At 43.2% G+C, this 12,864-nt stretch overlaps 1 protein-coding gene across 1 annotated transcript; it reads right to left on the minus strand.

The window, feature by feature from the left end:
- Positions 1–3,373: 3,373 nt before the first annotated feature.
- Positions 3,374–10,287, minus strand: DDIAS (DNA damage induced apoptosis suppressor). Its single transcript, XM_010163445.1, has 4 exons — positions 10,175–10,287; positions 9,017–9,178; positions 7,749–7,857; positions 3,374–5,935 (listed from the first exon to the last, which is right to left on the minus strand). The coding sequence occupies exons 1-4, from the start codon at positions 10,285–10,287 to the stop codon at positions 3,374–3,376; spliced, it is 2,946 nt and encodes a 981-aa protein (XP_010161747.1).
- Positions 10,288–12,864: the final 2,577 nt, after the last annotated feature.

A 12,864-nucleotide genomic window follows, 5' to 3' on the forward strand; every position in this document is an offset into this window, starting at 1 on the left:
CCTTTATTCCTTCTACGTAAGCTATAAAAGTAGATTTACCATTTCCAGGCAGGCTACAGATCTTACTCCTTTTCCACTTGTCCCCTACCAGCCATTCGTTAAGTAGTATTTTATTGGCAGCTTTTGAACAGGCCTAGGATTGGGAAATGCAGACACAAGCAGAGGCTTGTTGGCTCGGGTTCATCCTGGAGACCTGTGCTCTCCTGCCTGAAGCAACCCTGGTGCAGCTCTGGTGCTCTGGTTTGCTGTCAAACCAGGCAGAAAGCTCAGCTGGGCAGGTCATCAACAGCTTATGAAGTCTCTATGGCTGTTGCCATTACTGTTGTGCCCCTTTGGTTCCACCAAGAACTCCTGCATAGGCAATCTGTGTGTCCCTCACAGCACAGCGTCACCATGTTCTGCCACGGTGGTTTAGGCAGCAGCACTCAAGTGACTCTGCTCTTGGGTACGATGCTTGAAGTTACTTTGGTCCTCAAATTATGTTCAATCCTGCTTTTCTCCCCACTTTTTTTTTCCTATAACTGGATGTTACTTTTTCTTCTGTTTATGTCTAGGATCCAGGGACTGCAGGGATCTAGGCTTGGACCTTTAAGAGGAAACCTCAAGCCTCTTGCCCACCACCACCTGGAGCTACAGCATCCTTAAACACCAGGAAGAACTTTGGGTTGAGCTTCAGTATCTTGCTGGGTAGGTCAGCAAAGAGACAAGATGGTTTGCTGGTTAAGGTCTCTCAGTGATATCCACAGCTAGGCTCCATGCTCTCTTAATGTTGGGCAAGTCTTTGAACCTGTGCCTCAACTTCCTCAACTGTAAGTAGTGAAAAAAATTAAAAATAATGGATAAAGGACAAGGTGGTGAGCAGGTAACTGCCCTCATGCTTCTGTGTGTGCCCTGAAAGCGAAGAGCAGGAACAAATTTATTTTATAGAAGAGATATGAAGGCACATGAAGATTACAGCTCAGGTCTGTTTTCTCCATCCATCCCCAACATGGTTTCTGGTTTCCATGGGCTGTCGTTGGCAGGTCCTGCCTTGGCGTGCTGTTGTGTGTGTGTGCCCCAGTGAGGTACCTCTGGTGAGACCCAGGGAATGTGAGGTGAGAGAAGCCTCTCAAAGTGACACAAGAAGCAGTGACTAACAAACAACAGCTTAGTAAGTAAAATACACAGGAACAAGACGAGCACAAAATGAGACATCCCCACAGTAATTTTCTAACCTCCAGCAGCTCCTGCCTCCCAGGTTTCCTTCGGCAGAGGTGGCGTCTTAATAACCTGGAAGTAAAGTGCTTCAGCTGTCAGTATGGGTACAATTTGTTCCTTGTACACAGAGATACAAAACTCTTCTGAACACACATGGAGCCTGGGCTTTAAGTGGGTCCATTAGATATAAAATGAGGCCTCAAACATAGGAACAGAGTAATGTCTATCTTGTAGCAGAGAATGAACCAAGTAAGCTCTCCTTGTCACCAGCCACAATATAAATGGTGCATATTCTATGCCTCAAAAAACCAAAACCAAAACCAAAAGCAACAAAAAAAACCCCACAGCAGATAATTTTAGCCTTGCTTCTGGTTCTACAAGTCAGCGCTTTCAGGCTGATGAGATCCTGTGCCATCACATCCTGTTCCTATATCCTTCCGCAGGACCTGACCTACAAGCTTGCAGCAGCAGCTCCAAGATTTCTCTATTCAACGATCCTAATGCAGCTGTTCTGGGTGGGAGATATAGAATCGGATCTTGGAAAAGACCTTTAAGATCATCAAGTCCAACTGTAAGTCTAACACTGACTAACCCATGTCCCTCAGCACTGTGTCTACACGACTCTTCAATCCCTCCAGGGATGGGGACTCCACCACTGCCCTGGGCAACCCCTTCCAATGCCTCAGAACCCTTTCAGCAAAGAAATGTTTCTGAATACCCAATCTAAACCTCCCCTGGCACAACTTGAGGCCATTTCCTCTTGTCCTGTCACTTGTTCCTTGGTTGAACAGCCCCACCCCCACCTCTCTCCACCCTCCTTTCAGGGAGCTGGACAGAGCCAGAAAGTCTCCCCTCAGCCTCCTTTTCTCCAGCCTCAACAACCCCAGTTCCCTCAGCCGTGAACTCATCACACTTGTGCTCCAGACCCTTCCCCAGCTCCGTTGCCCTTCTCTGGACACGCTCCAGCACCTCCATGTCCTTCTTGGAGTGAGGGACCCAAAACTGAACCTTTTTTTAGCTTAACTTGTCCTTCAAGAATTTTGTCTTTGTCTGTATGTCTTAGCCCACAGGCTTGTTAACCCAATGCTCCCACCCAAAGAAGGAAACTCATCCTCACTCTTCCCCGCTGCCATCCCTTGTTCTCCTCTTATGGCACTACAAGCATTTCTGCAGCTATCTGGTGAAGTGATTGCCCCAAGCGTGGAGTGTTGCATCAGGTTGTTGTGACCCAGCACTTGGCCTTGTTGAACTCCATACAACTGACCTCAGCCTGTCCAGATCCCTCTGTAGAGCCCTTCTACCCTCAAGCAGATCAACATTCCTGCCCAGTTTGGTGTCATCTGCAAACTTACTGAGGGTGCACTCGATCCCCTCATCCAGATCATTGATAAAGATGTCAAACAGAGCTGGTCCCAAAATTGAGCCTTGGGGAACACCACTCGTGACTGGCCACCAACTGGATTTAACTCCACTCTTTGGGCCCAGCAATCCAGCCAGTTTTCCACCCAGCAAAGAGCACATCCATCCAAGCCATGAGCACCAGTTTCTCCAGAAGAATGCTGTGGGAAAGACAGCACATTGAAGACCCAAAAGCGAGGAGAACGAAAGGTACCTGCCACGAATCTGCCACTACCAGTCTTGTAACTTGGAAAATTCCACAGGAAAACTGGGAGCTTGCTACCAGCCTCTCACAATGGTCCCTTCCACCCAACTCAGCTCTGTCATAGGATCCTAAGTGGGCTCAAATATGAGGCTCCCATCTGGTATTTGGAATTCTTTGATGAAAACATGGACCTTCTCCACAGACAGTCACCAGATAAGAGTCTGGAGTGGTCATGGACTCCAGGGGCTCCTCTTTTGATGAAAAGACAACACTGAATGCTAAAGCACTTCACCCACCTGTACTTGGTAAGTAACATCTATTAAATACACATTTATAAAAGTTTTTATTGCACATTCTATAGTTAATTTACAATAAAATAAAGTAACTGCAAATTGTCTTCCCCCATCTCTGTGGTACAAAGATCTGCAAATAAACAGAACTCATCTTAGGAAGACACATGCCGATAAGTGTGTAAACAATTTTATTGTTTTTAAACAGCCCTTTTCTTCTACTGGCTCCTTTCCAAAAGTCTTGAAAATTATTAAAAAGAGCCCAGCACAGAAATATCATTTTTTAGTATCTCGGTTTATTGGAAAAAGGGCTTCGTGCTCGGAAGAACAATTCAGGAGACCATCCAGTTGTCCCTTCCACTACACCCCCCGCATAATTTGCACTCGAGGGCATATTCTTGCCTTCTGAAGGCGAACAAGTTTCCAGGACTGTATCGTTTAAAAACGAGGCCTTGGTGGCACCTGCAGATACAGGAGTTGTTCGAATCCTGGCTGTACTCCCAGGGTTTAATTTCCCATTTCTGAAGCACACGTCATTCTCACTGTTCTCTTTGCTTTCAGCAATAGGGTTCCTGCCAGGCTGCCCACAGGGTGACTGCAAGTCAGTAGCCCAGCTAACTGGTTTTAAGTTTAAAGATGTAGATGGTTTCAACCTTTTGTTTGCAGATGGAGGGATCCACTCCTCAAAGTTGGTGGGTGGTTGGCTGTTAAGGAACTGCTGTGAAAGAGAGCTCTTGCTGACCTTGTCCTCCCTGTTGCTTGGCCTTTCACGTTTCACTAACCTGCCAGTCAGCTGCTGCAACAGAGTGTTCTGAAAGGGAGATCTGGATCGCTTGCATTTGGAATGGATTTTCGTAGGATTTTTAGGGGTGAAGATAGTGACACAAGAGCTTCTTTCCCCAACAGGCCACAGTTTCTGGAAAGGTTTTGTCATAGGAGTTGACTGTGAATAAGGAACAAAGTCTTGCACGCTAACTGAGCTGCATTCTGAATCGCAAAAGGAGTGAGTTACCGGGGTGCTGTGCTCACCTAAAGCAGGAGGGGATCTACGTAGGGATGAGCTCGGTTTTGAACTCTTACAGGGAACATCGCCAGGATAAAGCACCAATTCAGGAGTTGTGACCTTTTCTGTCAAACTATCTTCTTGTATTAAAGAATTACATGATTTTTTAAAGAATTCTACAGGTTTTGCTACCTCTCTTGCATTTGCATCAAAGAGATCAGCAGAAGCATTGTAGCTGCCTTCGGAGAGGCTACTGTTCCACAGCACCTCCCTCCTGTGAACGCTTCTGAAAGTATCTTCCAACAGTTCTGCCAATGGTTTTAATTCTCTTTTAAATATCCTTCTTGTATTGTTGGGAGTTACGATATCAGAGTCCCATGCCCCTGTGAATGTAAGATCTGTTCTTTGGTTTGGTGTAGAAGAATAATTTTCTTTATTTTCACCACTAGCTATGCAGCCATCACGTGCAGAACGCCCACAAGTAGCTGTCTCGCTCCTTTTTAAACAGGAGGTTTCTCCAGGTTCAAGAGGACACTGCAGACTAATTGAAGACCAAGGTGACTTTGAAATGTCAATATTTGCTTCTTTGGACTGCAGATATCTGTTCTCTGAAACAGAAGGATCTGATGTAACTGGCAAGGACTGCGACAGAACAGGTAGATGAGGGCTAGGGGTAAAGCAAGATGCTCCACATTCCTTGTCAGTTGAAGATGAAACACAAGTGGAGGACTTAGATTGTGACACCTCATCACTCAGAGGATTTGCATTCGACTGAAGACAAGCAATCAGTATGTTCTCCCAGCTATCATTCTCTGCTGGTGGCCAGAACCTCCCTGAGACACTCGCTTCAGCCAAATCACCAGCCACCAGGGTTTGCCTGGGATATGATTTGTTAAGATTGACACCCAACCTGCTACTTTCAGGAAGGGCACGTTTGCTGACATCAAGGCTGGGGGATGTTACAACACTCCTGCCATCTTCTATTCTGGCTAAAAATTCATTTAGGCTTTCTGAGAATGGGAGCTCATCCCAAAGCACAGAGTCCTCCTGAGACACTCCAGCTACACTTAGGTGATGAGAAGCTGAAGCATCTCTCTTGTAAGAAAGGGAGTTGTGGGATTCTTCTGGGTAAGAATAATTTCTACTATTAGTCTTTGGGTAAATGCTTTTTACTTCAAATTCCAAGGGAGGTTGTAACAACCTGGAGCTGTTTCCATGTGAACACTCAGTCTTGGAGGAGGATATTCTCTCTAATTTATCAGTCACAGAGATACTGTCAGTCTGACTAGGCTGTAAACTCAACCCATTATCATCCTGTTTATCCCCCTCCTTCACAGAAGAGCTACAAAACTGTGAATCCCGAAGAGTTTGATTGTTGAGGCTTACACTGCATGATTCTGCAGAGACAGAGCTCCCCTCTTCCTCATGCTGTTTGCTCATCGGCTTTCCCACTTCCAGAGTGGGAAAGTCTTCTGCTGTTACCCAAGCAACAGATGAAGTCAGGCTGAAGGACTGCTGCCAGGACCCTAGAAAACTTTCTCTGCCACTAGACTGAAGAAAATAGGAGTTTCTGCTCGGGCTAGACCAGCTGCTGAGCTCACTGAGAGGCTCATCTATTGGAGCTGAAGATGCATCAGGTAAGTATGAGCTGTTATTACAGCTCCTGAATTTTGCTGACTGCAGGAGCCGATGGAAGTAGCTGATAACAGTAAAGCCACCAACAGCAGCGTTTGGCAGGAAGATCTGGCAAGCTGTAAGGTTTTTTGTACTTCTATTAATTCTGGAACAGTTTTGCAAGATGCTGCTGGCAGCAGAACACCCTCCATCTTCACTTGCACAACCCTGGGGGGGGAGGAAAAATTAAAAAAAAAAAACAACTTAGTACAATGCTTTATTTTGTAATAAGAAAAAAAAATTAATGCATGTCTTTTAAGTTAGGCTTAAATTTAGGTCTCGGTTTTTGTCAGGATCTGCAGGGAAGAGAACACAAAACAGTCTGTCACACAAAGCAGTACTCCCTGGGAAATAAGCACTGGCAAGGGCTACAAAGGGCATCACAGTGAGAGGTTCTTTGCTTGTTGCAATTACGCTGAGTTTTGGAGCTGGAAAAACAACCAAGAATTCTAAGAAAGGACTTGACAGAACATTTCTTCCTCCCTTTAGAGCACTGGGTGCTTCCCGGCCTCCTCCAGTGCAGTTCTGTGCAAATGGCTACTTGCCTAAGGCCAGTGCTTTGCTTTTCTCTAGAGGCACTGGGCAGTACTTGAAGCAAAGCCCTCCAGGTACCAGATACCTGACTTGGCAGCTCAGCTATCAAAGCCAACGTGATATTTTCCTCTGTGCTACCCTGGTTAAAGGGAAATAAGCTACAACTTTTATCTTCTCAGATTTATTTGGGGAGTAGTGTTTCAAAGGAGCTTCAGTTGCAATTCTTTATAGAACCTGCTTCTCTCTACACAGAAACTACAGGTGAAAAATGACATTAAAAGCAGAGGGAATTATCTAATGTTTTGAGAAGTGGATGAACCCTTTTTCACCTTCCCCTCAAGGTGTGGCAATGCCAGGGCGGCCAAAAAGCAAATCTGGTTGTCTTTAAATTCAACAACCCTCTTACTCCCCATGTCTGTGCAGAGGTTGAGGCTGAAGGCTGTTAGCCAAGGACAACACCTTTCAAGGTAAGACTTAAAAAAATCATGTTGATTCTGAGTTTTATCAGCACAACTGCATGCACAGCTGAACACAGCTATACAGGAAAGTCTACAACCAAAGGTTGGACAAACGGTCTTTGAATGTTTGCTCAGTTCTTGTGTGTGCAGGAGCAGCACCAAAGCTGTTGATGTGTAGGATTACTTGTATTTGTAAAGGCATCAGACCTAGAGACTTGGTGAATGGTTCCAGTTAAGTAAAGTTAATCCATGAAGTCCTCCAGCTTCCATTATTTAAGATGAAGTGCATTAGGAAAATCCCAGATCAAATACAAACCTCACGGTACCTCTGGGAGAGGAAAAACACCTGCCAGGTAGGGTTTAGTTCACAGACTTTGTGATATGAATGACTCACACAAGCACAACTTGAAGAGAACTTAAAAGACTTTTTCTATGGAAATATTACCAAGAACTAATATTTCAAAGTCTGTTAAACACATAAAAGAGCCACAGATGCGTATGTTGAACAGCTGCACTTTATCAACATTTTTAAACATGCACTTAAATCCAGAAATATCAAAATGCTGCAAGGGGATGTGTTTCTCCTGACATTTCAGACACTAGGAGACTATGCAGCAAGGGAAAGGCAGGGCAGTACTTGAAAAGACAGTCTGTTTCTTGCTTGAACTGTGCAGAGTTTTTTTTACAGACTCCAAGCTGTTACTGATCTGCACAGGTGCTGGCACTGCTCAGGCTGCCTGAAAAGCAGCCCTGACAAGCTGTCAAGCTGACTACTGCCATTCAAGATGACTTTTGAATGTGACTTATTTTAAATAACACAGGAGTCTGGGGGAAGAGAAGCAGAATCCTTCCCATGTCCTAGCCCTAAATTTTCTCAAATTCCCAGAAGATGTTGTACATGAAGCTTTGATAACTCAGTTTATGCCCTGAACCAGCTACAAGCTAATGAAAAAACTCATTAAAAGACAGTAATGTGGATTAAAAGTTACCTTCACTCCAAATACAAATCTTTTTCCAATGAAACAGGTTTCCACTGCTTGAACTAACACTCCTGAAGATGCATCTGTGTTTGTTTCTCCTGACAGCTCTTGAATATACCTTGAGTAAAAACAAACAGAAGTATGGCAGCAACAGAGGAAGCCTGACATAGCATTTTCGCTGCAGTATAGGTAGGATACATGCTAAAGAGAAGATAACTGTTGTAGCTTTAAACATAAGAATGAGAACAGGAAACCATGAACCTATACATTCAATTCTTTAGTTCATTTCATTTGTTATTGAAATAGAAAGAAACAAAACAACTGCTTTGAATAGGTTGACTATACACACAACTTCTGGGTGTTCTCTGTGAGGCTGTGATTTGTGTATCAACGCAGTGACTGTATCTGGCTGCCAAGGTGCTGCTGTTGCTTACACATCCTTCCTGCCCACATCTTTACAGCAACAGCAGCAGCATCCGAATTAAGACATGCAAATAGCTCTGTTTTTCACAGCTGGCAGTAGTACAGCAGTCTAGTGTAGAATGCCTGCCATGAGAATGGTATTAATGCTGCTAATATGGGATTTAAAGCGTTCATCTTTGACCCAGTGATAACACAAAGCACTGGAAAAATCAAAGAACAGAGAAACCAGCAGTGAACGTATCCAAATATCCCATCTTAGCAGTTTCACATATCAGAAAGTCTGAAGCTTACAATGTAGGTGGTCAGGCTCTGAGGATGTTCTTAGAAATCCCTCCTTGCCACAGGAAAATCTGGTCATCGTGAAGACCAGTCATAAGGTGCACACTTTTTTTTTTTTTTTTAATACAAACTGTTAAAAAAACCCCCAAACCAAAAGAGGCTCTATTATTACCTTAACACTCTTCTAAAATCTGAGGAAAAATGATGTCTAAATCTCTGGAAGAGCCAATTTAGTAATCTGCCATTAGACAAAGAAAATTCAATCATTTCAAATAAAGGATGAGGGATGCAAAGAACCAATCAAACTGTGAAGCCCACTCAGCAGGTGGTAGCTGCCTTCAGAAGACAAGTGGAGGATCTCTTACATACGAGTAATACATCTCAAAATTTCAAGACTTTGGGAAGAAACCAAACTTCAGCATTTTCTCAAGGTGATGGGTACCAAGGAAATGCTGGAAGGAGCTTCAGCAGCTTCTTCTCACTCCTCTCCCCACCATCCACACTCATCTTAATTTATTTTTTTTAGGCTGAAGAAAAAGCAGCCGCTGTATAATTAGAAACAATTCATTCCTTACCTCTGCAGATCTTCTGCAGTGACCCCAAAGAATGGATCTAAGCAACTTCCAAACACGGTAATGTCAAACAAATCACTGGTGTCAGCAATCTTTAGGGACAATCTATACCGGTAGCTTGCATCTTTAGCTTCACCTGTGCAGCCACATTTTAGACAGTTAAACCTGACAAGACAGTAAAAGGATAAAAAAACCCCATTGAATTGGTAAACTTCTGTTAATCACTGCTGAGGTAGAACTTAGCTGCTGTTGTAACTATTACTATTATAATGCACCTAATTAACCATTTCAAACTCTAAGATTATTTCTTATCCTTTACCCCCAAAGGCATTAATCTTAGCAGAGGCTCAGCGAGGACTCTGTATCATGACAGAATCCCTCTGCCTTCTTTTATTGATTTATTAAATGTCAGCCTGTTGTGAAGTTGGAGAGAGACAGTTGGCTTTGAATGACCTGCTGGGGAGTAATTTTGAATTCCCTGCACCCCCCTTTTTTGCATTTCATTCTCATTTGGGATTTTTCTTCCTGTAGCTTTAACATAATACCTAGATTTAAAAAAAGCCATCAGGAAACAGCACTGTTATCTTCTACTTCAGCATTTGAACCAACAGATATCCTTGCTTTGCAAAGTCAGCTTCTATTTAGTGCTGATATTCATGGATTTGCTCTTCTTCTGTGTGTTATTTCACATAACAGTGGGATTAAAAAGGAAAGCTCATACATTTCTGGACACAAAGCAAGTGGAAGAGTCATACAGGACTACCTGATGCATTACAGGTATAGAATGAGAAGAAATTTAAAAAGAAAAAAGGATTTGATATGGAGGGGCTTTCAATCAACACCTTCCAACTTAGGAACAGGGTGGAAGGACTGGACTGCAGGGGATGCACTTGGAAGCTATTAACTCACACCATTTATTCCCCTAAACTGCCCTTCAGTACTGCAGGGCACTGAACACAACTCCTGAGTCATAACAGCCTCCAAGCTGCTGCTGGAATAAAGAGAGATCTAAATAGTGGTAAGTAACAGAAAATATCTGAAATTAGCACATATTTCTATGATGGCTGGATTTTAACCAACTTGTTTTAACTTGGGTTCAGCTCCCAAAGATTCCCAAGGCTTCTGACAGTTACAGTGCATGATCCCCAAAACAGGACATACCTCCTAGAATCCAGTATCAGCCTAGACAAGCATTTCTGACAGGCAGGATAGACGAAGCAGGAGTTCTGGACAGAGATTACAGAGGCAGCCAAGAGTCCTCTCACACTATTCATGTGCTCACAGCATCACCTGAAACAGGTAAGGCAAAATGGTTCAGAGAATTCTCATTTTGTGAGATGTTAATATTGACTGATTTTAGCTGGGTTTTGTTGAACACGTTGAAAGGCAGCCCTCAGGAATCACAGAATGTTGGGGATTGGAAGGGACCTCGAAAGATCATCCAGTCCAATCCCCCTGCTACGATCTCTGTTTGAAAGTGGTAGCCCAACTGAGGCAACATCTGTTACCACCCTTAATTAACTCTTTAAAAAGAACAAAAAAAGATTAAGATATGTAATAAGAAGCAAGTGTTCATTATATTTTCACACCACTGCAGATAAATCATCCAAATTCCCACTTGTATTTGGGGAATCTTTATTAGAACTCTCCATGAGCACAGCACTGCAGCAAATCTGATTCTGATTTTTTTCTTTTTCCTTAATTTAGAACGAAGTCACAACACAGGGTTAAAAACTGAAACGATTCTATGCTCGTAATTCTGCAAATGCCTCTGATACCAATGACTCTGAAATGAAGGAATGCCCAGAAAAATCTCTAAAGAGCAACTATATTCATGCTCTTTGAGCCAAAGGGGCAGCTCTACAGTATTTGCCACTGAATTCAACACAGAGGCCATATGGATCTGATAAATAAATCACAGAATCACAGAATGTTGGGGATTGGAAGGGACCTCAGAAGATCATCCCGTCCAATCCCCCTGCCAGAGCAGGAACCCAAATGAGATCACACAGGAAGGCGTCCAGGCGGGTCTTGAATGTCTCCAGAGAAGGAGACTCCACACCCTCCCTGGGCAGCCTGTCCCAGGGCTCTGTCACCCTCACTGTAAAGAAGTTCCTTCTCAAGTTTAAGCGGAACCTCCTGTGTTCCAGCTTACACCCATTGCCCCTTGTCCTACCATTGGGCATCACTGAGAAGAGCCTGGCTCCATCCTCCTGACATTCACCCTTAACATATTTATAAACATTAATTAGGTCACCCCTCAGTCTCCTCTTCTCCAAGCTAAACAGACCCAGCTCCCTCAGCCTTTCCTCAGAAGGGAGATGCTCCACTCCCTTAATCATCTTGGTGGCTCTGCGCTGGACTCTCTCAAGGAGTTCCCTGTCCTTCCTGAACTGTGGGGCCCAGAACTGGACACAATATTCCAGATGCGGCCTCACCAGGTCAGAGTAGAGGGGGAATGATGAACTAAATGTTTAAATGAACATAATGTTCATTTATGTTTAAAATGAACTAAATGTTTAAATACACAGGAATTAATGTATTTTTATTCAGTATTACTTTCCTGCAGACTTATCTTGGCTTTATTATCACTATACTGTTCAAAATACAAATTTTTGGGTGATGATGTCCTCTATTTTAGAAAGTTATTTTTTTTTTCCTCAGCAGATGCTAGAAACTTGTAGACAAAAATACCCAGAAATACCCCAAATCATAGAGTTCTAACTTCAAATGTTCTCTACGGCTGAATTAAAAGTCACCTTAAAAATCCCTTTTTGCAAAAGCACTTTTATCACATAACAGCTGAACACACATCTCTGTTCAACGTCAGCTGCAGAATAAACTCAGAGCAGAAAGTGAATTTCACATCTTCATCCCAGAATTCACTCAGGGACGCAAAAGGCCACAAAGAAAAAGGAGGCTTGAGTGTGGCTTTTACGTGTTAAAAAACATTCAATAATAAACAATGATATTTTGTTCCTGTTTCACCACAAAAAATGTTAAACTCACAGCAGATTGCTTTGCCCTTAGGGGCACCATTCCCAGTGCTCTGGTACTGTGTGAGTACTAGTGAGGGACTAAACTCCTCACTCTGAGTGGTTCCAAGAAGGAAAAAAAATAAATAATAAAAATAATCAGGCATTTCAACATTCACCATGGCAGAAAAGCCAGGAAAATGTAAACGCTCTACTGGGGTGACAACCAAAATGAAAAATATCTCTCTTCGAAACCCATATTAATGGAGACTCATTTGATCTAATACATTAAATGGTGCGTGCCTTCAATTCTTGTCCAAAGGGAACTATTCTGTTTTAGTTATGGTACAAGATATTAGTAAAAGGGACATGGAAAACATACCAATATATAGAAAAGTAACAAAAATAAATCTGATTTTGTGATTGTCCAGGCAGGTGGACTTGGAGAAACCAGCACGTGTTTCACTTTCCAACTGGTTTTTAACTCAGAATTATATGAACAAAGTATTCTGTTATCTGCGCTTTTTAAAGGCATAAAAAAACCACCCACATCCTGAAAAACACAGTGAGCACCTCGAGTATCCCACTGAAATATGGGAGACAGAGCAGCATGGATGTACTCAACACACAGGGCCTGGCAACAGCTCCCTTTAGAGCAGGGACTCAAGATCTACGCCTGTTTCTCTCTGGGGGAAACACAGCACTCATTATCCGGATCTAAGGTAAAAAAGGACAGTACGAATAAATCTCTTTTACTTTATTTTTTTTAATAAACAAACCAAACCTCTGGACCCACAGACCCAGCCTGGGAATCACAGAGCACTGCCCTGCTCCCCACTGCCAGCCTTTCACAGAATGGTTTGGGTTGGAAGGGAC

The sequence above is a fragment of the Antrostomus carolinensis genome, unplaced genomic scaffold (genome assembly GCF_000700745.2).
Source record: "Antrostomus carolinensis isolate BGI_N321 unplaced genomic scaffold, ASM70074v2 scaffold4742, whole genome shotgun sequence".
Classification (NCBI taxonomy): domain Eukaryota; kingdom Metazoa; phylum Chordata; class Aves; order Caprimulgiformes; family Caprimulgidae; genus Antrostomus; species Antrostomus carolinensis.